Source organism: Ranitomeya variabilis, chromosome 1 (assembly GCF_051348905.1).
Source record: "Ranitomeya variabilis isolate aRanVar5 chromosome 1, aRanVar5.hap1, whole genome shotgun sequence".
In the NCBI taxonomy this organism is placed as follows: domain Eukaryota; kingdom Metazoa; phylum Chordata; class Amphibia; order Anura; family Dendrobatidae; genus Ranitomeya; species Ranitomeya variabilis.
Genome location: NC_135232.1, coordinates 1,027,053,006 through 1,027,079,125, shown reverse-complemented (window position 1 = coordinate 1,027,079,125; position 26,120 = coordinate 1,027,053,006). Strand labels below are relative to the sequence as shown.

The following is a 26,120-nucleotide window of genomic DNA, read 5'->3' as shown; positions in this document are numbered from 1 at the left end:
TAAGAGAAGTTCCCATGATCAGTTTTTGATGTTGTGCATTTTGAAAAAAATGCAAGGTACATATGGATGCAGAAAATCTGCAACATCAAAACTCCCGAAAACCTCGTCGTGCAAACGTAGCCCCACAGTCCATATGGAAGATGTAGTGTGAGTCGTGTGTGGTGTGCGCAGAAGAGGACTAGAATGGCCTATAATCACAGTGTGCTCAGATAATATGTTCAAGTCCCTGCGGCTGCATGATTTGCTGTTGTCGCAACACATGCGGGAGTTACCTGTTTGTTAGGTAATCCCCGCATGCGTTGTGCCTGTCTAACATGCAGTCACAGGGACTCAAACATATTATCCAAGCATGCCCAAGATGTTTAATAGTTTTAGATTTCTTATGTGGGCTAAAAGGACCCTGGCAGGTACGGACTGGGGCTGAAATTCAGTCCTGGCATTTGAAATCACACAGGCCCATGTTGTCCCTGTCCCCATGAACCAGATGGGATAGATTACTAATATTACCTTGGATGGAGGAAAGGAAAATTTACTAATAGACCAATATTTCTAATGACACCCGTGGCCTGCTGGGGTAAGTGACGGAGTCAGCAACTTTGTGCTCCGTCAAAACTCTTAACAGTACGGATGTCTTGAGAACACCGATTCTGTTAACAATGTAGCAGACAAGGCAGCCCACCATCAGACAGGCCCTTCTGGCATTCGGCAGATGACCAGTCCGGCCCTGGACCCTGGGGGCAGATCTAGGGTTGATACATTTGCATGGAGTTTAAGGCTACGTGTCCATGATGAGTATTTTGGCGTTGCAGATTTTCTGCAGCACTTCTGTACCTACTATGTAAATTAGGTTACTTGCAATTTCATTGCATTTTCAATTGTTTTGCTTTTTTTATGTTTGTTTTTATCATGTTTTTGATGATGCAGTTTTTTTGCATGTAATTTAATTTTATGAAGAAAGTCTGCACATAGAACACAGCGTACCCGCAGTCATGTTGCAAATTTCGAACACGTAAGGGTCTGTGCACGCGTTGCTTTTGTCTTGTTTTTTTTCTACGCAGTTTTGTAAAAGAAAAACCTGAAGGGTTTTCTAGTCCTAGAAGTCTCATGCACATGTTACTTATTTTTTACTTACAAATTTAGAGCAGACTTAAATCTGCAGCATATCAATTCTTTCAGCGTTTTTGCTGAAGATTTCATCCATACTAATGAGTAGGGAAAATTTTGCAGCAAAAAAAGCATTAAAAAAAATGTGCCAAAAAAGTGCTTATTTTATGCTGCCTTTTTTTCTCCGAAGAGATGTAGAAATGGTGCAAAAATTTCTGCAGCAAATACTTAACGTGTGCACAGACCCTAACACGCTGCTTTTCTTTTTGCTCAGTGAAAATACAGCATCAAGAATCTCTACGAAAACTCATTGTGGGAACTTAAAGGGGTAGTTCACTACTAGGACAACAACGTCTTGATCTATTTTAAATGTTTGGCCCTGATAAAATAAAACTTGTAGTCTTCTCCCATGCTGGCCCCGTTCCAGCAGTGTTGGCACTTGCGTTCCCAGGGCTTTCATGCGGTGTTATTACACGTGAGCTGGCGTCACTGTCGCCGCCTTTGTACAAATTGAACAGGAAGTCCGAGCTGCGGCTGCTCTTTCACTTCCTCTTTAATTCATATGAAGGCGGAGAAAGCGACACCAGCACTGATTGGACATCGGGCTCCCGTGTCATAACACCGCTCGAGAGCCCTGGGAACGCGAGTGCTGACCATGTTGGAACAGCGCCGGCACGGGAGAAGAGTATAAGCTTTTTTTATCGGGGCCAAATATTTAGATCAAGAAGGGGTTTTCCTAGTAGTTGACAACCCATTTAATCTAAATGTTCTCTCAATGTTTACCGAAAACGTCCCCTCACATCCAGAATCGGCTATAGCGGAGGAATAATGAGCATAGTGTGCATGTATTTCGGATTGTGACCTCCTCTGTAGACAGGGGCAGATGTAAGGGCATTATCTGCAAGCAGTGGTGTATGACACTATAGAGATAATCATAACTGTGCTTTTTATACTGTGTTGTCCAGGTTGAATTCATGACAAATGAAATTCCGCATTTTACCCCTGTGACATGTTTGTTTGGTTTAATAAACCCTCCACACAATAAATAAAAACCTTTTCTATGCTTTAATGGTTGCTGAGGTTGAAAGCATAATGCTCACAAGTGGTTCTGCGAGCTGTGCGCAAGACAATAAATGCTGGAACAGCTGTGAGAACAGCAAGCGCTTGCAGTACATTGACGTCGCCTGCCGGTGTTCTTAATTGCTTTCAGCCTGTGGGATTGTAATTATTCATCAAGAATCAAGCATCTAACACCGTTATTAAATGTGCTGCACATACTGTCAGTGGAGTACTTGCTTGAGTATTATGGGATGCCATGTTGATCAGGTATAATGGCCTAAAACATTGCAATAATATATAGACTGAAGGTTGGAAAAAATAGCATGAGTCATATGTTACGTTTATAGGCTTCAGAACTTAAATGGAACCTGTCAGATCTCTTATTTGTCTCAAACCGCCCCCTTCTCTCAAACAGCCCTCTCAAACTTTGTCTCAAACCGCCCCCCAAAATACTGAATATTGCTGTGTTACAAAAAAAAAAGTTTATGGAAATGTCGCACAGACACATTGCACTTTCTCTGCCATCGGTCGTACTCTCTCTGTTTTCCAGATCCCCACCACTGCCAATAAGAAAATCAAGTTTTAATTTCCTTGGAAAGTGCCAAGCTGATTTTCTTCATTGCTCTCCTTGTTGTACTTTAGCTGTTTGATCGGAAGGGATCGGAGCAATGTCCTTTTCACATGTTTTCCAATTTCTTTATAGCAAACAGGAAAAAAACCCCATTTCATTGAGTTTTTAAGGTCCTCTCTTTCCTACAAGCTCAGGATGACACAGGTCTTTGAATCCAATGTGTGGTAATGGGTAGAGACAAGGACCACATCTTAGCCCCTCATAATGCAGTAAGTCAACCACCTTCAGTTTGACCTTCAGTGTCTGGCCATTGGGTGCATGGAAGAAGACTTTGCATAGATGTACAATGATGTTGGCTCACCTTGTATATTGAATAAGCTCACATAGAAGAATTGTTTCATATTAATGGTAATGAAATGTATTATAATCTGTAGCTTGTTTTTGCCCCTTTCTATATAACATACCGAACTAACACATTTACCCGCTGTGTAGTGATTGTTGTGCTGATGGAGTGATGGTTTTATGGTTGGTTTAGCTGGCAAGGCTTGATTTTCTAGTTAAACACCACAGCTTGCTCTTCACTATGACCCTTTTAAATTGACCTTATAACAACTTTCTCTTTTTTTTCACAGACTCCAGTCACAGTTAATGGGAATTCAGGGAGCCCAGCCAGTCCTATGAGTCACTTTCAAAGACCATTCTCTCCAACGTACCCCTCCCCACCATCACATAACTCTTCGGTCATGCAACACAACAGAACATTAGGTGGGTGTCCACTGCGTATTTATATGTGCAGTTTCATTTTTATTTGTGTAATAGTGTAAAGATCCAAATACCCGCTGCAGATAACTTACTTGTGCCTAGTTACAACAGTTTTTCTTTTTCAGTCTTCAAAGGTGATCAGAATAAATGGTAGCAGACTAGAACTAGCGGACTAAAAATTATGAAAATTATACATTGGCCTGGGATTGTAGCAGTGACAGGGAGATGACATATGCATTACTGTGTATATATTGTCTGGTAAGATTTATAGTGTAAAACGTTGTATAGATTTGACTAGACATGAGGGATTATGTTCGGCTCCCTCCTTATTCGGCACACTATAGCACTTACCGAAGAAGCTGCAGTGGGAACCTGGATACATGGAGCGCTCCTGATCAGCTGTTTGGCACCGCAACTGCACGTGTCACAGCTGTGTGACAGTCACAACACATGTATTGAGAGCCTGTGTGTTGTGACTGTCACTCAGCTTCTTCGGTAAGCGCTATAGCTTGCCGAATAAGGAGGGAGCCAAACCTATTCGCTCATCTCTAGATTTGAGCACTTCCACCATCACCCCTAGAAGTGTTTCAGTATCTTCATAGATGGACTGCCACAACTTGTGTACCACCACTATATTCTCCACGACTGTAGCACCAGAGCAGGAGACAGACCAAGACAAAAGTGCAGCTATATAAAGGTTTATTGTTCACAAACCTTTCTAGGTCATATAACTGAACATGAGGAAAAAAACTGTGAAAGAGACGAAGTGCATATTTATAGAGTTGTACCCTAGTGAGGTAGATAAAAGCTTAAATATGTTCCCTCATTTAGTGGTGTTGTGAAGGCCCATCTCCTGCTATATGTAATCTGACCAAATGTTTGCTCAATGCTGTGTTTTCTGCAGTAGACTTTATTATAGTCTCTGATTTACCTTTATGTTATATTTGTGCAGATCACCACGCCTAGGTGTAATATCCTGGGGATAACTCATAAAAGTGTGTACATGAGTAGATAGAAATAGACGGCTTACCTGGTGGCTCCCCATACAGTACGGCACCAGGCACTACACCGCACTGCTGTTCGTCATAACACTGCTGCTCCTACTGGCAGCATGCTGGTTTATTAAAGCCCAGATACAAAATGAAGCATGCCATGTCTGTCCATGTAAGAATTGTAGAATAATTAGCTTGCTGTCCAGTGTTTGTCCAGCCTTACTCCTTACCTGTAAGATTCAGTACTTCTATTTACTAACTTATTTGTTGAAGACCGTTCTGAAAAGAGATTGGACATAATATCTGGTACTGGTTTCACCAGAAAGAACTCGCCCTCCATCTATACCAGTATTTCAAAAACCGCAGTCCTCACGGCCATCAACAAGTCATGTTTTCAGGATTTTGTTAGTATTGCACTGGTGATGGCAGTATTTCGTCAAGGCATCAGGAATTCTCTCACCTGTACAACACTATGGAATTCATGCAAACCTGATCTGTTGGGGGGCCGTGAGGACTGGAGTGTGGGGAAACACTGATCTATACAGAACTTGTGTATTATTTGTGAATTTGCTAATAAAGAAATAGGTCCTGACTCTAAAGAGATCGTACCATGAGATCTTATATAAGCTGTCACCACCAAGCCTTTTAATTCCTAACCGGCCTACTATATACTCAAGCAGCGGCATATACGGTACCTTATATAAAATAGCTTACAAGTTATCCAGGTTATCAAGGTATATGGCGCTAACTGGGTGATATAGGGGGCTTGATAGGAATGTATTAAACGGCTCAAGAACATGGCTGTTATAGGGAAAACATCATAACTGGTTCCCTTTAAAGGAGTTGATCTGGGGTTACATAAAATGTCCCTCTCTGCACATGCAGCAACTTTTCTTGTATATCTTTCATTCCAAAAATGTCTTCTTGTGGCGCCATAATGTGGTGACATCTGAGGCTCAGAATACACATTTCTTTCGTGTTGTCAGCATTCACAACCCTGCATGGGGCAGAATAGAGTATTTTTGGACAGCCCAATGTAATCAGATGGTTGGACAGGGAGGAAAGATTCTTGAACTTGAATTCTTTTGAACTGAATGTTTAAATCCCACATCCATCCCGGGAATATGCAGCAACAGCAAAGACAGTAAGCTAGGAATTATAGTTTGGGGGCAAGCCTGTGGAGCTTTTTACATCCACTAAAATGTTACATGAACACTGAGACTTTAAGTAACCGGCTCCAAATGGCGCTGCCCTCATTAAACCTTTGGTACTCTATTAGGGTCTCTCCTTATGTAGTCTGGTTTACAAGCTTACCAGTACTTTCTAATTAAGACACAAGGTGGAAAAAAAATTGGCGTCTTCCTTTTACAGTCTTTCTTGGTGCAGGTTCTTCACCTGCTAAGCTTTTTTTTTAAAAGCCATAATTATAATCTTAGTGACTTGATTTCTTCTTAAAGATTAATGAAAATTAGTGAGTGCAATTACCAGTGTAACAATAGGGTGGATGGGTGTAAAGAGGTGCGTCAGGAGGCTGCTCCTATGTGAATATGTCCTGTCTGCTGCAGCAGGAATGTGGATAATTTCAGCGTAACTACAAAGAGGAGATTCTGAAACAAAAGAGACCTCTGATATTCTGCCAGAATCAGACAATTGCCTTCTGCGTGCCCTATTTGAAACACTTATTGTTCTTGACGTTGCTTTTCACTGGCCTCCAGGGCCCACCCTAATTTGTGTAACCTTTTATACTCACGAGCTTAAAAAATGAAATGTCCCATTGTGGTGCTGGAGGATGTTGTATGACCGCGAAGGGTAATGAATCATGGGAAATCTTTGCTCATTAAAGACCGGCAAGAAAAAAGATCCGGTGTCATGGCTCTAGAAACGTAGTAAAAGCAAGATGATAACGTCTCTGGTGGGTATGATATTAGCTGCACCAGCGACGCCTGATGTCTGTCGGTGTGTAGAGTAACGCAAGAGTTATTTCATAATCTCTCATCCGTTCTGTCCAATGTACAAGCTTTTCCACATCACCGTCGGCACCCGGCCGCAATATCTCGCTGACAGAAAATAAAAATCTGCTTCTCAACAGAATCCATTTACTTCTCGCTTCTATCATGTATTCTGATGGCGGGAATTTTTACAATGATTCAGGTAGATAAAGTTGGCACTTCTCAATGAAAGACATAAAATACAAGACTGCAAGGCTTAGATGATAAACTAAGCGCAGGGCTAGACTGGGACAAGAGGACAGTTATGACCACATTTATGTATGTATAACCACAGATTGGCCCCGTGGACAGGGCAGGAGAATTTTCAGTGATTCAGAGACCTCCATCGGTCCATACACGGAGCGTGGTAATTTATGGGGTTTGTGTTGGAGTTTTTTGACCTACAAAAATAATAGTTCTAAGTGTGAATTATTGACGTAATTCCCTCCTCTTTGAAGAATGCCAAGTTTCATTTTTTTGCTGCGTTTATAAACAATGGTACAGACCAAAAAAAATCTTTTGCATAGCATAAGCGCTGCGTTTATTTTTGTGCCGAAAATAGCCAACATTTAACAGTTCAAGCAAAGTCTGTGTGATTTCAAGAAAACATATACCCACTGTGTGTTTAAGATGCTGTTGAACTTGGCTTTTTTAAGTCTTTTTTTCATTAGGCTTCTATAGGAAGCCAGAAAAAAAATGCATGTTAAAAACACAATTGCATGTTTAAGTGCAGAGGATACCTGCAATTATGCATTAAAAAAACACAAAAAAAAATACTGCTTCAGGTCTGCATCAAAAATACATTAAAAAAACGGAGCAAAAATGTAATCGGAGCAGATTGTTATTTTGTATTTTGGTGCAGAAACATTATAGGAGATTGGGCAGATTTAATTAACATGGGCTCTGGCTCTGAGGCTTTGTGGAAAGTTTTAACAATGCCAAACAGTGGGTCCTGCAGACTGTGATCCCTCGTTGGCAGGGTCCTCCCTCCTTTTGTACCTGTTAGTGCCTTGTTTTTTGCTCATCTTTATTGTGTTTGTCTATATTTGCCCCCTTTTCACATGTAAAACGCCATGGAATTAATGGCGCTATAAAAATATATAATAATAATATTACATGTAAAGTGGGGTTACTGTAAGACTTTATAACAGTCCATGTTCCTTTTTTAGGGGTCAGTCTCTACTTTTCCAGGTGCCCTTATTCCTTCTGAATCATACCTGTTCCTAGCTACATGATTATATGGTATATTATGTTTTATTGCTGTTGGTTGTTTAGTTTATATATTCTACTGATATGTATTTTTAATAAACTGGATTGTCTGCCCGTTAAACCATAAAAGGGCTATTTTGCCATTCTTTGTAATAGTTCTGTATGATAATCTTGTCAATGAAAATGAAATAAAATCTACATTTTCCATTGTGATACAGACTCTACAGAGTCGTTCTCCCAGTACCAGTCAGATGTGATCCGGAGCAGCAGCACTATACCAATTTGCAGGACCTCAGAAGAAGAGAAAAAAGTCACTGTTATTAAAGCACCACATTATACAGGGATTGGACCTGTCGATGAATCGGGGATACCAACAGCCATTAGGACGGTAGGAGTCAAAATGTATTATGTCTATATGATGGTTGACAAATGTTTTTAGTTTACACTTAATATAAACAATCAAGTAATTTTGTAATATGCTACTATCTATCCTGTACTGACTGTAAATTACAGCCAATATTATAGTCCAGCATTCATAATTCTGCTAGCTTAGTGTCTGCAAAGATCTTGCTTTAGAAATTTGCAATCTTATAGTGTCAGATTCATCAAAGCTTTTACTCCAGAATTCAGGCATAAAAAGCTTTGAAAAGTCACAAAATTTTGGTAGAACACAAGGTTGCACTAAAACTTTGCGACTTTGCTGCGGTGTCATGTCAGCTTCTCCCATCTCCAACTAAGTGGTTGCAGCTGGGTCGGGGGTATGGCAACCCTCGCTCATCAAATTCATGATGAGTGGCATCGTTCCTTACTCCACACATCTTACTTTTGTTCATTTCAGATGCGTCAGATTCATTAAGAAGCGTGCTCCTCTTAGTGAGCCTTGAATCTGGAGCATCTGACTCCAGCTTGGCCTCTTGATGAATCGAGCCGTAGTCTTTACATCAGTTACTCTGGTTTGCGTGGCGCCATTATTTGCCTGAGACAAAAAGTCAAATGGCAATTGGGAAATGTCACTGTCTAATGCTAATAAATGCAGTAAAAGAGAAGTGATCCCATGCAATGACCATGTATTGGGCACACGAGAAGTGGTACTGTGCAGTGGTAATTTATATGGGATAAGCAAAGTGGTACTGTGCAATGACCAATATGTTATGAATTATGCGAGTATAAATCCGATATCACTGCACGCCTGGAAGCATCGTCTTCTGTGTGTAGAAGTTTGTTCCTTGTTGTACCCAAACATCAAAGAGGGAAAATATAGCGGAGTTGAGCGGTGTAACTGCTACAGCACCAGAAGTTTTACTGCTTGGTACTTGAAAGCTGGATGTGAAGGTGTACTAGTGTATTACCCAGGTCTTGGGTGGCAGCAAGAAGAGTGGTGTGGACATGTGAACTTGCTGTGGGGTGTGCTTAGTTCATACTTAGCCTCTTGCTAAGGTGAGTGGATGAGTGAGTGTGAAAAGCAAAGTACCCCTTAAAAGTTGTATCTGAGTCACGTGGTGTTCCTGACACGGTACATGAGAAGTAGGACTGTGCATGTGCTGGCACCCATGAAATTGTGCCAGAAAATTAAGTGTTTCTCCCAGAAAATTATTGCAGTTACGAGTGTTTTGATATGCACGTTTATTTCCTTTGTGTATTTGAACAACACAAAAAAAAACTAAGGAAAAAAATGGCAAATTGGCTAGAGTTTCACACAAATCCCCAAAAATGGGCAGGACAAAATTATTGCCACCTTTCCAAAATTGTGGGTAAACAACAAGCATGTAATGCTCATGCAAACTCACCTGTGGCAAGGAACAGGTGTGGGCAATATGAAAATCACACCCAAAACCAGGTAAAAGGGGAGGTTAACTCAATCTTTGCATTGTGTGTCTGACTGTGCCACACTAAGCATGGAGAACAGAAAGTGGAGAAGAGAACTGGCTGAGGACTTGTGAATCAAAATTGTTGAAAAATATTAACAATCTCAAGGTTACAAATCCATCTCCAGAAAACTTAATGTTCCTTTGTCCTCGGTGTGCAACATAATTAAAAAATTTAGAACACATGGCAATGTAGCTCATCTCCCTTGATGTGGATGGCAGAGAAATTGATGCAAGGTTGCAATGCAGGATCGAACAGATGGTGGATAAGCAGCCCCAATCAAGTATCAAAGAAATTCAAGCTGTCCTGCAGGTTCAGGATGCATCAGTGTCAGCGTGAACTATATGTCGACATTTGAATGAATGGCAGGAGACCCTGGAGAACCCCACTGCTGACACAAACATAAAAAGCTAGACTGCAGTTTGCTTTTGGGAAAATATCTTGTGGACAGATGAGATCAAGATAGAGTTTTTCAGTAAACGACATCATTCTACGGTTTACCAAAAAAGGAATGAGTATTACAAAGGAAATAACACAGTATCTGCAGACAAATATGGAGGTTCAAAGAAGTTTTGGGGTTGTTTTACTACCTCTGGAACTAGGTCCCTTGACTGTGTGCAAGGCTTCAAGAATCTTAAGATTATCAAAGGATTTTGGGTCACAATGTAGTGCCCAGTGTCAGAAAGCTAGGTTTCTGTCCTAGGTCATGGGTCTGCCAGCAGAACAATGACCCCCAAACATACTTCAAGAAGCACTCAGAAATGGAAGGAAACAAAGCGCTGTAGAGTTCTGAAGTGGCCAGCAATGAGTGCGGATCTAAATCCCATTGAACACCTGTGGAGAGATCTTAAAATTGCAGTTGGTAAAATGCATCCATCAAATATGAGAGACGTGGGGCAGTTTGCAAAACAGTCATCCAAAATTCTAGTTGAAAGCAGTAAGAAGCTTGTTGATGGTTAGAGGAAGAGATTGATTGCAGTTATTTATTCTAAAAGTTGTGCAAACCAAATATTAAGTTGAAAGTGCCAACAATTTTTTCCTCCCATTTTTGCGGTTTTGTAATTTGCAATTTTTTTTCCTCATTTTCTTGTGTTCCAATACACACAAAGGAAATAGACGTGTATAACAAAACATATGTAATTTCAGTAATTTTCTGGGAGATATACTTCATTTTCTGTAACAATTTCAAGCCATGACTACAGGAGAGGAAAAGTTGTACTTCTCCTCTATGGCTATTTATACAGTACAGGATAAAAGAAGTGCTACTGTCTGGTGTCCATATTTACAGGATAACAAAAGTGGCAATGTGCAGCCCTCATGTACAGAAGATAAGAGAAGTGACAAAACTAAGAAGTACTGCAATCCTCAAAGACACAAATGTGTACAAGGACATTCACGGTGCAGAGCTGGAGACTAAAGTTGCTGCTCCCCCTCCAGTCCTGGCAGAAAACCATCTGAAGGGCTCAACTTGGCTCATGCACTTCCCCTAATGTAGACATGTTGGATCTAAGCTGTTGCAGGGGGATATAAGCTGAATAGTTTGCAGACTGTTTCCAATATAAACCAGCAAAATTGTGAGTGCAATCCTGTAAATCCGGGTGGGTCCAAGATAAGCAAGGCAGTGAACATTCATTAAAGTTACTCAATGTTATGTTATAGGCCATACCTGTAAGTACAATGTAAATGGTGTTCGAATGAGGACGAATATTTCACTATATTGCATACTGTACATGCATGTCATTGGTAAAAAAAAAAGTTAAATCAAGCACATTTTATCTAGTGATGAGCGAGTATACTCGTTGCTCGGGTTTTCCTGAGCAAGCTCAGGTGGTCTCCGAGTATTTGTGACTGCTTAGAGATTTCGTTTTCCTTGCCGCAGCTGGATGATTTGCGGCTACTAGACAGCTTGATTACATGTGGGGATTCCCTAGCAACTAGGCAACCCCCACATGTACTCAGGCTGGCTAGCAGCTGTAAATCATGCAGCTGAATCAACAAAAACTAAATCTCCGAGCAGTCATAAATACTCGGAGACCACCTGAGCGTGCTCGGGAAAACCCGAGCAACGACTATACTCGCTCATCACTAATTTTATCCTCATCACAGTGGATGTGAGAGTTTAAAATAAAATAAATATGTTTTTATATTTTCTAAAAATAAGAACCTGCCAGGTTCCTTTTTTTATGTCTATGAACCCATTTCTCTAATCCCATGATCTAATTTTATCCTGAAATATCTGTAGAGAATACAATGGAGTCAGTTTATATTTTATAAAATTTTTATCCAGGTTGGTTTAAGATGTGATTTGATAGACGCTGGAGAATATATTCAGCTGAAATACAAATATGAAATTCCAAAGGCAGTAAGATGAAAGAAATTGCATTATCACAAAAAATAATAATTACCGGTTTATGTGGGATAATGTGCCATTTACCGTGCTAGTACAGTAACCACGCACCATTATTGTACTATTACTGTTATCAATGAAGCTAAAACTTATCCGCATCTAAATGAGCTTTAATGTTAGGTCTTTTCACATATTTAGTATGAAATCCATATTACTTTTTTATCATAGGAGCAAAAAACAGATTTCAAACTGTGACAGCGCCCAATGGAATTCATTGCCTTGTAGTGATGACCATTGGGCTCTGTCAAATTACAGTAAAAGACTTCTGCATGTTCCGTTTTACAGACATCGCTGTCCCAGATGGGGCTCACAATCTTAATTCCCTATCAGTATGTCTTTGGAATGTGGGAGGAAACCGGAGAACCCGGAGGAAACCCACACATACACTGAGAGAACATACAAACTCCTTGCAGATGTTGTCCTTGGTGGGATTTGTACCCAGTGGCTGAGTCATATAAAGTACACACAATCAAACGATCACAAGTTCAAGTCCTCTAAAGGGATCAAAAAACTTATGTAAAAAATAAAAGGTTCAATCAAAAAAATAATATAAGAATATATAAAATTAAGCATAAACTAATAAAAATCAGCACATTTGGTATCACTGTGTCCATAAGGCTAATCTGTCAAAATATAAAATTGGTGAAACTGTATGCAGGGCCAGTTTTATACAAGATGGAGTCCTAGGCAAGAGTTTAATGTGGTGCCCTAAATGCTAATATATTGCATTATCACACACAAGCATTTAGTTTGCATTTATATGCGCTGAGTTCAGACTGTTAGATGAGCACGATTGACAATATTGTCGTTTGGTGCTGGTTACCAGCCTTTTTACACAGGCTGAGGAAGAATGATGCGAACAGAGCGATCACCAGTAGACTAATCTGTCCCCACCCATAGCATGTTATCAGCAACACATCTGCAGTCTATACTGGGCGATGTGCTGCCAAGAACAATTATTTTTGCCCCCTATAAGCAGCAGCCACAAAAGCAAACAAAATTTTAGGATGTATAAAAAGAGATAAAATCTAGTGATGAGCGAGTGTACTCGTTGCTCGGGTGACCTCCGAGTCTTTGTTGTTGCTCGGAGATATAGTTTTCATCGCCTCAGTTGCATGATTTACAGCTTCCTGATACGCTGAATACATGTGAGGAATGCCTGTCTGTTAGGGAATTCCCACATGTATTCAGCTTATCTGGAAGCCGTAAATCATGCAACTGAGGCGATGAAAACTATATCTCCGAGCAATAACAAATACTTGGAGGTCACCCGAGCGTGCTCGGGAAAACCTGAGCAACGAGTATACTTGCTCATCACTAATAAAATCCCATGATCCCAACATATTACTTCCCCTCTATAAATCACTGGTGAGGCCACCTCGGGAATATGGGATCCAGTTTTGGGCTCCACATTTTAAAAAAGATATTCAGAAGTTAGAATCAGTTCAAAGTCAGCAACTAGATTATTACAAGTGATTGAAGGCCTCTCATATAAGGAGAGGTTGGAAAAGTTGGGCTTGTTTAGCTTAGACAAAAGACGCCTCAGAAGAGATCTCATTTACATATGTAAATATATGTGTGGCAAGTACAAAGGACTGGCACATGACTTATTCCTTCCAAGGACTGTCCTGAGGACTAGGGGGGCACTCAATACGGGTGGAAGAAAGGCGATTCCGGCAGCTAAATGAGAAAGGGTTCTTTACAGTTACAGCAGTCAGACTGTGGAATGCCGACCACAAGAGGTAGTAATGGCAGACACTATAACAGCTTTTAAAAAAAGGCTGAATGATTTCCTTGATACACATAACATTGTGGGTTATAATGAATTTAGTGACGAAATGTACACTTGGTGGAGAAAGGTTGAACTTGATGGACCTAGGTCTTTTTTCAACCTATGTAACTATATAAACAATTCAGTGACCTGATGAATGAGCAGCATTTTGCTTGTTCGTTGGCCGATTGCCAACATGTTTACTCCTATGAACTGTTCTGTGCACATGGGATTTATAAATGGATGCTACAGACACGGTATGTGACACAAACACTGTATATTACACATACACACATGTATACACACACACGTGTACACACACATATGCGCACACACACATCTACACACGTGATCAAAATTGTTGGTACCCCTCGTTTAATGGCAGAAAAAACCACAATGGTCACAGAAATAACTTGAATCTGAGAAAAGTAATAATAACTAAAAGATCTATGAAAATGAACAAATGAAAGTCAGACATTGCTTTTCAACCATGCTTCCACAGAATTAAAAAAAAATAAATAAAACTCATGAAATAGACCTGGACATGTTACCCCTGAAAATAATGTGACAAGAGACATGTTAAATCAATGTGTATCCACTAACTACCATCACAGGTGTCTACAATCTTGGGATCAGTGAATGGGCCTGTATATAGGGCTACAGATACTCATTGTGATGTTTGGTGACATGGCATCACACTCAACATGGACCAGAGAAAGCAAAGGAAACAGTTGTCTCAGGAGATTAGAAAGACAATGATAGACAAACATGCTAAAGGTAAAAGTTATAAGACCATCTCCAAGCAGCTTGATGTTCCTGTGACTACAGCTGCACATATTATTCAGAAATTTAAGCTCCATGGGATTGTAGCCAAACCCCCTGGACGTGGCTGCAGGAGAAAAATTGATGACAAATCAGAGACAGAAAATATGAATGGTAACAAAAGAGACCAGAAAAACTTCTAAACAGATTAAAGGTGAACTTGAAGCTCAAGGAACATCAGTGTCAGATTGCACCATCCGTCATTGTATGAGCCAAAGTGGACTTCATGGGAGACCACCAAGGAGGACACTATTGTCGAAAAAAAAATCATAAAAAGCCAGACTGAAATTTGCCAAACTACAAGTTGACAAGCCACAAAACTTCTAGAAGAATGTCCTATGGACAGATGAGACAAAAATGGAACTTTTTGGCAAGGCACATTAGCTCTATGTTCAATGATGGAAAAATGAAGCATATCAAGAAAAGAACACTGTCCCTACTGTGAAACATGGAGGAGGCTCTGTTATGTTCTGGGGCAGCTTTGCTGCATCTGGCACAGGGTGTCTATAATCTGTGCAGGGTGCAAAGAAATTTCAAGACTATCAACGGATTCTAGAGAGAAATGTGCTGCCCAGTGTCAGAAAGCTTGGTCTCAGTCGCAGGTCATGGGTCTTGCAACAGGATAATGACCCAAAACATACAGCTAAAAACACCCAAGAATGGCTAAGAAGAAAACATTGGACTATTCTGAAGTTATCTTCTATGAGCCCTGACCTAAATCCTACTGAGCATCTTTGGAAAGAGCTGAAACATGCCGTCTGGAAAAGGCAGCCTTCAAACACAAGACAACTGGAGCAGTTTGCTCTTGAGGAGTGGGACAAAATACCTGTCGAGAGGTGCAGAAGTCTCATTGACAGTTACAGGAATCGTTTGATTGCAGTGACTGCATCAAAAAGTTGTGCAACAAAATATTAAGATAAGGATTCCAGGCCTATTTCACGAGTCTTATTTTTTTTTTTATTCTGTGGAAGCATGGTTGAAAAGCAATGTCTGACTTTCATTTGTTCATTTTCATAGATTTTTATTTATTATTACTTTTGTCAGATTCAAGTTGTTTCTGTGACCGTTATGGAGTTTTCTGTCATTAAACGAGGGGTACCAACTATTTTGACCACGTGTGTTTCTATGTATAGAGCACATACAAACATGTACATACAGAGTACATACAAAAACATGTATGTGTATATATAAACATATATGTATACACAGCACACATACATACACATGCACAGAGCACATACATATAGGCATATGTGTTTACACAGAGCACCTTTATACAGACACATGCATACAAGTGTTTCTCACTAAACTAGAATATCATCAAAAAATTAATTTCAATTCTTCAGTACAAAAAGTGAACCTCATATATTAGTCATTACAAACAGAGTGATCTATTTCTGTTAATGTTGATGATTATGGCTTACAGCCAATGAAAACACAAAGGTTATTAACTCCGTAAATTAGAATACTTTATAACACCAGCTTGAAAAATTATTTTAAAATCCGAAATGTTGGCCTACTGAAATGTATGTTCAGTAAATGCACTCAATACTTGGTCGGGTCTCCTTTTGCATCAATTACTGCATCATTGCGGCGTGGCATGGAGGCTATCAGCCTGTGGCACTGCTGAAGTGTTATGGAAGCCCAGGTTGCTTTGATAGCAGCCTTCAGCTCATCTGCATTGTTGGATCTGGTGTCTCTCAGCTTCCTCTTGACAATACCCCATAGATTCTCTATGGGGTTAAGGTCAGGCGAGTTTGCTGGCCAATCAAGCACAGTGATGCTGTTATTTTTAAACCAGGTATTGGTACTTTTGGCAGTGTAGACAGGTGCCAAGTCCTGCTGGAGAATGAAATTTTCATATCCAAAAAGCTCGTCGGCAGAGGGAAGCATGAAGTGCTCTAAAATTTCCTGGTAGACGGCTGCGCTGACTTTGGTCTTGATAAAACACAGTGGACCTACACCAGCAGATGACATGGCTCCCCAAACCATCACTGATTGTGGAAACTTCACACAAGATCTCAAGCAGCTTGGCTTGTGGTCTCTCCACTCTTCCTCCAGACTCTGGGACCGTGATTGCCAAATGAAATGCAACATTTACTTTCATCCGAAAACAACACCTTGGACCACTGAGCAACAGTTCAGTTCTTTTACTCCTTGGCCAAGGTAAGACACTTCTGGCCTTGTCTATTGGTCATGAGTGGCTTGACACTTGGAATGCGACACTTGTAACTCATGTCCTGGATACATCTGTGTGTAGTGGCTCTTGAAGCAATGACTCCAGCAGCAGTCCACTCTTCGTGAATCGCCCCCAAATTATTTAATGGCCTTTTCTTAACAATCCTTTCAAGGCTGTGGTTATCCTGGTTGCTTTTGCACCTTTTTCTACCACAGTTTTTCCTTGCACTCAGCTTTCCATTAAAATGCTTGGATACAGCACTCTGTGATCAGCCAGCTTCTTTAGCAATGACCTTTTGTGGCTTACCCGCCTTGTTGAGTGTGTCAATGACTGCCTTCTGGACATCTGTTAAGTCAGCAGTCTTCCCCATGATTGTGGAGCCTAGTGAAACAGACTAAGGGACCTTTTTAAACTCTTAGGAAGCCTTTTCAGGTGTTTTTTGTTAATTATTCTAATTTACTGAGATAATGACTTTTGGGTTTTCATTGGCTCTAAGCCATGATCATCAACATTAACAGAAATAAACACTTGAAATAGATCACTCTGTTTGTAATGACTCTATATAATATGAGATTCAATTTTTGTGTTGAAGAACTGAAATACATTAACTTTTTGATGATATTCTAATTTAGTGAGTAGCACTTGTGCCTACAGACATATATATATATATACCCATACATTCTGATTTCTTCATTAGTATATACCACCAGGAGCCCATGTATTCTGATGTCTACAATAATACCTATCAAGAACCCATACATTCTGATGTCCTCACTAATATATACCACCCGGAGCCCATACATCCTAGGCTCAACCACACACAGAGAGACATATACAGATAGATACAAAGACAGACAGAGATACACATGCACACAGATACATGACCAACAGACACACACACGTAAGGGAGTGAAGAGGAAGAAGAGCCCAAAGGAGGTTGCTTTCCCTGCTCCTTTCCTGGAACCACTTAGCCGGACAGCTGGGTTGTTGGGGGGGAGGACTTTCTGCCCTGGACAGAGAAGACCATGTGACTGCTGGGGGCAGAGAGGAAGTGGAAGGGGCGGTGGTCCAAAAAAGCGGGCAGGCAGAGGGCGCGAAAGCAGAGCGTGCCAAAGAGAGGGGACAGCGAGCCAGAGAGAAAGCAGGCTGCAGCGCCGTGCTCCCCAAGAGAGAGAGTTCCCGGTCGGAGGACGAATACAGGGAGATTGTCCAGAAAGACTGCATTTTGTGAGTATGTGAAAGTGGACTCTGCTGTGACTGGAGAGGTGCGCCCTGACACCCTTGCAAAGACAGTGACCCGTACAGAGACAGTGGCCCCTGGTACCCACGGTATTAGTGCAGAGCCCTTGATTCCTGTTGAGAGACTCAATAATAGACTGAGCATCATTCTCCCGGGATAGGCTGTACTGTTAAAGTAAAAGACTCAGCACAGAGGGGACTCCGTTTGCCTAGCATCTCCTCTGCCATCACAGTAACCCCTTAAACCCCAGATTGCGGGTTCCTAGAGACTACACAGCCCATGGATAACAGAGGGACTACAAGTATCGCTGTTTCTCGGCGCCTACATTGGAGAAGACGACCTTACAAGCATGTCGTTATCAGACTGATAAGTGTTTTCTCAAGAAATTCTGTTTACTACTGTTACACTGTTACACTGTTTGACTGCCTGGGAACTTATACTACTTCCCATATATTTCCATGGTTATATTATTAGTTTATATCCTACTGTTTTCTCCCTGCGAGGAGAATCTTATCCCTGTTAATAAACCCCTCAACAGTTGGTCTGTCTGTTCCCCGGTGACATACTCAACACCTGCACCCTATTACACACACACCAAAAACATAGATACAAATACAGACAGAGACACACACATAAACATAGTGTAAGAAGGCTGTAGGACACCTGGTGTGTGGGAGATACCTTGGAGTAATGATTTAATACGTATAGGACTAGGAAGGGTTATTCGGCCATGATAGGTTGATTATGAGCAGCTGATGAGTTGGGAGAAACGGCTGCTCACAGATCTCAAATTCTGGGTGGTTTGCTTTGTAAAATAAGGCCGGTTTGTCTCATACATGGCAGTCTGTGTGGAGGTGGCAGACCTTCTGGATTGTGTGGCTTTGCTAAGAGACTAAGAAGCAAACCAGGACTATTGTATGGACTTTTTACTTTATGTTTCACTTTGTGTCGGACAAGGGCTGTTTTTTGACTTTGCCTGTGATGTGGTTTATGAGGACTGCAATAAACCAGACGGACTTTTACATAGAAACTGTTCCCGTGATACCTCAGATCGCTCCCAAGTTAGTAGCATTGTGTTACAATAGATACAAAGACAGACAGGGATACACACACCCATAAAGATACAAAGATAGATAGACCGGGGCATACACATAAACATAGATACAAAGACACACACAGATACAAATACAGACAGATACAAGAACACATAAGTGCATAGACAGACAGAGGCACACAGTCATTGAAACAAAAAAAACACACACATGGATACAAAGACAGACCCACACCTATAGGTATAAAAATAGACAGACACACGCAAAAAATAGAAGATTTATCACATCTATCTCCTTTTCAGTTCTTCCAACTCCCGCAGAGTGGATGATCTGTGGTGATATCACGTTGACATAACTGGTCACATGTTCATAATGTCACCAAAGGCCCTGAAGTCCCGCAGAGAACAAGAGCTGTGGTAAGATCACGGTTACATGACTGGTCACAGGAATGTGATGTCACCAAAGGTCCTGAAGTCTCCACATCGGAAGGTACATTGATAAAGCAGTAATCGGTGTATCCCCTGCTGTAGGTGCTGGGGGCCTCCAAAGTAGTGGGAACTCTGGCCAATTGCTCAAACCCCCCCCAACACACACACACACACACACACACCATAAAGAGAAAAAAAAATCAAACCTCGAGCTTTTTTTTGGTCGCCTAAGATTCGAAAATGACAGTACGAAACCCAAATATTTTTTTCCAATTTTCAGAATTACTTTCTTCCACTTAAATAAAAAAAGCAACAAGTTTGGTATTGCTGTAATCGTACTGACCTAATAAATGGTGCCATTAAAAACTGTCCTTTCCCGCAAAAAAAAGTCCTCTTATGTTTATTTCGATGGCAAAATAAAGAAAGTTATTCCTTATAGAAGAAAGCAAGGAAAAAAGGAAACCTCAAAAATGAAAAATTTCCTGCTTATTAAAGGGTTAATACCCCCTTGTGCCACTGCAGCGCCCCAGAGTCCTGGTCGTTGCAGTAGCATGGTTCAGCCACTAAGGGGGGCCATGCTGCGTTCGATGGCACGGAAGGAGTTCTCTGAGCAGGTATCACAGTCACCAATACATTTCACAGCTGGGCCTCCGGGGGGAGCTAAGGGTGCTATTCATTAGGCCACTCCCCACCATAGTGGGTAAACTGGGGGTCAGGCAGGAAGTTAGAGAGAACGCTGACGGGATTGAACGGAGCAACACCTGGTGGCAGAGGGTGTTGTGAAGGGAGAGACTGTAGGGTCTCTGCCAGGGGTGGGATCCTGGCAGAGGCTTGGCATGGAAAGAACGTAAAGGGACCGTGCCTGCTCAGCATAGCGGCGGTGCCCAAGGAAGGACTAAGAAGCGAGATAGATTGTGCTGAGTGAGAAACGAAATCAAGCGAAAGGAGATACCAGTGAGGGTTGTGCTGAAAGAGGCAGCACCTTACTGAGGCGCACTACCGGTGGCCGGAACGCCGAGGAGGTAAAGAGTTTCAAGCCATACCTCAGACCTACGGCAGGGCAGTTAGCTTGAGGCGGACTGTCTCACGCATCACCCAGGAAGGCAAAGGGGGGTACCAACAGGAGAGGGGCGCAGATAGAGTCCCGGAAGATCTCCGAGCCTCCCCGTCATACGGGTGCGTTCCTACCATAGTATCTGGAGGGACGAGGAAGATCATTGCGAATTAAGTTGTTGTGAGGGAACACGAGAAACAGACACAACAGTTGTGGGGTACTTTCCGTAAGCACAGCAGGGAAGGACTGCAACACATAGCGCTAGAAGGAAGGCACCGATTTCCACCTGCAAGGAGAGCTCTGGAAGTGCCATTGGACCGGCCGGACTTGCGCAGCCTGGTGAGCCGTATTCCGGACTGAGGACCCAGAGAGCTTCAGTAAAGAGGTAAAGAGACTGCAACCTGGTGTCCTCGTTATTTACCGCGACCTGCACCCCACAACTGCACCGCTACAACATCACTTATTGCACCGGACGTCCCCCACTGACAGACAGGGCCACGGACCGGGTCTAGCCACCGTGACAACCCCACGACTGAGACCTAGAGGCCCGGCTCCGGGTACCCCTCGGCCCTGCGGCGGTGTGGGGGCGCTCCACCACCATATGTTAGTATTGCACGCTTGAGTCAATATATACAGTATTAGTGCCCCCTTGAGCTGCCATTTATTATTAACGCCCCCTTGGCCACCATTAAACATTAATGCCCTATTGTGCCACCATATATTACTTTTAATTTGAAAAATGCAAAATTGAATCTCACTCTGCTCCTTTTCCCCTCATTGAGCCCAGTGTATGTGGTGTGGTGAAGTGATGTCATTGCGCAGTATGATGTGCTACCAGCGTTTCAGACATCAGGCAGGTTATAGACAATAAGGCTGTATGCACACGATGCGGATTTGCTGTGGATCCGCAGCGGATTTTTCCGCGCAGAAATGCTGCAGATCTGCACTGTGATGTACAGTACAATGTTATTCAATGGGAAAAAAAAGCTGTGCACATGGTGCGGAACAATCAGTGCGGAATTGCTGCGGATTTCAAAGAAGTGCATGTCACTTCTTTTGTGCGGATCTGCAGCGTTTCTGCACCCCTCCATGTTAAAAATCTGCAGTGGCAAAAACCGCTGAAAATCCGCATCAATTCCGCATAAAAACCTCACAAAATCCGCATAAAAAACGCGGCAAATCCGCGGCTGCGAATTCTGCCAGGAGATGCGGATTTTGTGTAGAAAATTCTGCACCTCTTTTCTTACGTGTGCACATAGCCCTAAAGCACTCTGCTTCTTGCCGGTATGAGTTGCTGCTACCTGGTGGGTGGGTCAGAAATGTATGTGACGAGACGGGCAATTCATTATTGCTTTCATTATTCCTCCATCTAGAAGCATTGCAGTATTATGTCGTAATGTTGTATCAGGTAGGCAGAGTATACCCTGACATGGGTAATAATAACTTGTGATAGCCTAAGCTACTAACCTACTCAGGGGTGAATATTAACGAGCGCTGCCCAATGGGTAAAAGAATTAGGTCTCAAGAACAACCAGTAAATATGCCCTAGTAGGAACCTCTTTTTATGTGTCAGAGTAAAGAGCCACCATTCCACATCTAATTGAATAGCCATCTGGTTTTTTTTGGCCAGTTTTGCATTCTAATGGCCACCGAGAATACTGTGTGCAGGGCATGAGCAGCTGGAAACCAACTCCCTTGGTGTAAATAATGCATGCCAGTAATGAAAGCATTCTCAATAAGTCCCTGTTCATATCTGCATTTGAGGCTCTGTTCAGATTGTCTTTTTTACCAATTTTGACAAATATATGGTATATCATATTTTGTCCGATAAAACCAAAAGGACACCATGACTGAAACCAGACAACCTTCCTTTCAGTCAGTTGGCTTCTTCATGTTCTGGTTCCAATAAAGCAATAGAAATACACCAATTAATAGCACAGATGTGAACAAAACCTATTGACAAGCATTGATGGCTCCACCATGAAGTACATGACACCTCATCATACTAGGCCTTGTCCTAGTATAAAATCATGGAAGGAAGAAATGACTGCATACAGGGGTTTTAGACTTCTTCCTTCACTCTCTTAGTGAAGTCTACCTTCTAGTTGTCACCTCAAGACCCTCAACAGATCAAGTTTTTAGGATTTCCATATTTGTCAGTACCTTAGAAACTGTTTCAGGTGTTTACCATGTAGGATATCTTCATATCATAGCAAGGGATCAAGGAAGCGTATGGTAGATGTCTGTCATTTTTCTTTGCATTGGGAAATACTTCGCTTTCATAGATTGTTTTATATTGTTGGATATTTTCGGTCTTCTGTCAGCCACAGAATGCTCTCAGCATTACCAGTGCTGCTAGGCAAGAATTTGTGTGATAAATTAACACACTGCAATGTACATATAGTACAAGGAACTACGTGGCTGGTATTGTGGTACAACAGGTCGGATGAGTTCTTCTTGTATTGTACTATGGAACGATTTCAGTCTGCCAATAACTATATCACCCAGATGAAGAATCCATCTCACAGGTTCTAGGGAGCATAGTGAACATAGACATGGATTATCACACTGATACTTCACAGTCAGTATCTAGCGATCTGATAGCCCTTATGAACACATTGGTAATTTGTGTACTTTTTATCATTTGAATGATTTTTTGGTTAATTTTTGGACTTTCATAAGTAGTGTGTTGGGTTTTTATATGCTCCTTTCTTTTTTTTCTTAACAGACTGTTGATAGACCAAAAGACTGGTACAAGACAATGTTCAAGCAGATTCACATGGTCCACAAGCCAGGTATGTGCGTGCCCTTTGTATTGTAAATTCTTTATTTCATGGACCCAAGCAGTTTTGTTTCTCAGATGTGAAGGGAAATTTCATTTGAAACTTGTTATCAGATTCTGCATAGTATCTACACAAACACATTCTTTTCTAATTGACATTATTTGTTTAGGATGGCTGGTGTTTTCTCTATAAATATGTCCATACCTGGGTCTTGGAGTACCTGTACCTGGACTTACCACTAGTTGAAAGTACAAAAAACAAAACCTGTATAACAGTTGGGTAATCCTGTCACAGATGTTGCATTGGGGTTATGAGTCTGCGATAGGTGTCCCCCATTTTATTGAAAACACTCAATCTGTCACCTTATAAAAATGAGAAGCAGTCGTTTTGTTTTTGACCCAACCCAGTGTGATAGGGATACAACTTTCGATGATAATTATATTGCTTTTTGTACATGCCACACTGCAACTTTTCTGAATGTGGGATTCTGTCTATGAAGGCCCTTCATTGGTCTCAGTCCATATTTGTCACTCTGGTTTATACTTAGGGAAGCTGATTGTATTTGAGCTCCACAGACTGAAAAACCAATTTGCCTAAGATTTAATTTAATTGAATTAACGATAATTATCTGCTAAACATTTTACCCCATGTGATCCATGGAGTGGCACATCTGTAAACAATGGAAGGAAGTCAAGGACTAAACATCATAGAACCAAAAAGACTCCACCTTCTCCACATGTATAGTGGCCCTACTTGGTGCCCTTGGTTTGCCTCCTGCTGTGTTTAGTGCGCAGATCTACGTTACATTCCTCCACTTTCCAAGATGGCCTCCTCCTTGACATGGGGAATGCAGTGGTAAGTTTTCCTATGTCACAACACACGAAAGGCAGGGGAAGCATAGCTTAGACTTATCACTGTGCTATGACATTGTGGTGGCCATCTTGGAAGCAGGTAGAATAGAACGATGATTAGTTCAATGGAGACAACTGAAGGTAAATGAAGATCCCCAAGAAGGGTGGCTATACATGATAAATGTGTAATCACTGCTCAGCCCTCTCGAAGGAGTGTTGTTTTAAGGCCTCTTTCACACTTCCGTCTTTCTGCTCCCATCGAGATACGTCGAGTTTTGAAAACACAGGATCCTGCAAATTCTTTTGCAGGATCCTGTATTTTCTCATAGACTTGTATTAGCGACGGATTGTCACGGATGGTCATCAGTTTCATCCGTCGTGTACTGTATCTGTCAGTAAATAGCGGTCCGTCGGGAACAAAAAACGTTCAGAGGAATGTTTTTCAGTACGTTGTATCCAGTGTTTCTGTCTGCGCATGCCCAGCAGGAAATCTCGCACACACTTTCTTTCCTGCCTGGGACTGCTGACGGAAATGTGAAAGCACATGCTTCCGTCGGTACGTCGCGCCGATGCTTTGTGACGGGCGACTACCAACGGAAAGTAGCCTAAGACTGCAACTGACTTAGTTGTCAATCCTAGTTCACGGCCCTTTATTGTTAGACAAGCAGATGATCGGCACATGAGTGTTAATTAAAAGGCTCGTACTGATTACTAAGATGGGTAAGCATGCCAGTGATCAGTGGTGATCAGGCCATTTATATCAGCATAAAAATCATTGGTATCGGCAGCACACCACCTAGGGTAAACAAGGAATGTGCTGCCGACAGCATGATGCTGCATGGAGACAGAATGTTCATATTAAAAATCGTTCTATTCCCATCATTTTCATTGTCATGGTCATAGTTAACCCCCGATCATCAGCACAAATAATCATTCCTTTGAAATTGGTCTTTAGTGTTTCTCAAAAGGATATGTCGAACTAGAAACTGTAACAATTTTCACTGAGATATTGTCTGCAAATGCAAATATTTAATTGTACATTGCAGGAATATTATGTATCTTGTATCATGATATCCCCCAATGGAAGGCTGTCCTTGTGTCTGAAAATAACCAGGTCTCGGATTTCATTGTAAAACCTAGGTCTTGGACTGGGTGCTGTGACCCATTGTTATACTACGTATCTTTAAAGAATCATGCCCAGCATAGCTGGCTATTTAATATGAATAGGCTACCACAGCGCTCGTTACCTGGGCATGGACGTTCATTGTATAAGGAAGCAATTGTAGAAAACACAACCGGAAGAATAATGGTATCATTTGTGAAAGTCCAGTGTCCGGCAGTATGTAACTTCTGCTTACAGAACTAACAAATAAATTCACCAGATCTCATTGACATTCAGGGCTCGGATCAATGCCTTGCAGAATATAGTCACAAAGCACCATTACCTTTGTGAAATATTAAACAATCTCTTATAGGCGTTTTTTACTTTGAGGACTTGGCAGGTCTTTACGGTATGTGCACAGATTATCATTGGGACTTGAGTTAAAACTATGACCCTGCCAATTTCACTGTTCAGAGCCCTGAAATGCAATAATATGACCAGGACAAATCTCGCGCAAGGAGACTGTGTATGAGGACGCCATCATTTTAAGGTGAGATGAGCTGTGAAATGAGCTCAAGCATGAGACATAAAGGAGAAGGTGAAAGTAGTTCTTGGTTTGTTCTCGTCTGTAGTAAAAGTGATTCTGACATGTTTGAGGACTCAGAGATTGCTCTTGTTTTACAGACAATGACGATGATTATTCCAGCACAGCCTATGCATATAACACAGGTGAGTTACGCAATCCGTGTACACGACAGAACGTCCGGCTCATGGTGTATGAAGTCTATTAACAGCGATGTATGGGTTCTAGATTGACTTTACCATGCCATATTACTCAGTAAGACTAGCAGTTGTCATTGTACAGAGTCATTAGTTTCTA

The 26,120-nt window shown here is 41.5% G+C and overlaps 1 protein-coding gene across 6 annotated transcripts in view; it reads left to right on the top strand.

Annotated features, from left to right (window-relative positions):
• The window catches only part of SORBS2 (sorbin and SH3 domain containing 2), a 298,577-nt gene that overhangs the window by 179,076 nt on the left and 93,381 nt on the right, over positions 1–26,120 (top strand). For all 6 annotated transcript variants that reach the window (XM_077279625.1, XM_077279629.1, XM_077279627.1 and 3 more), the window contains 4 exons: positions 3,367–3,499; positions 7,904–8,073; positions 23,233–23,299; positions 25,925–25,969. In XM_077279625.1, coding sequence (XP_077135740.1) covers positions 3,367–3,499; positions 7,904–8,073; positions 23,233–23,299; positions 25,925–25,969 — 415 coding nt within the window. The remainder of the gene's footprint in view (positions 1–3,366; positions 3,500–7,903; positions 8,074–23,232; positions 23,300–25,924; positions 25,970–26,120) is intronic.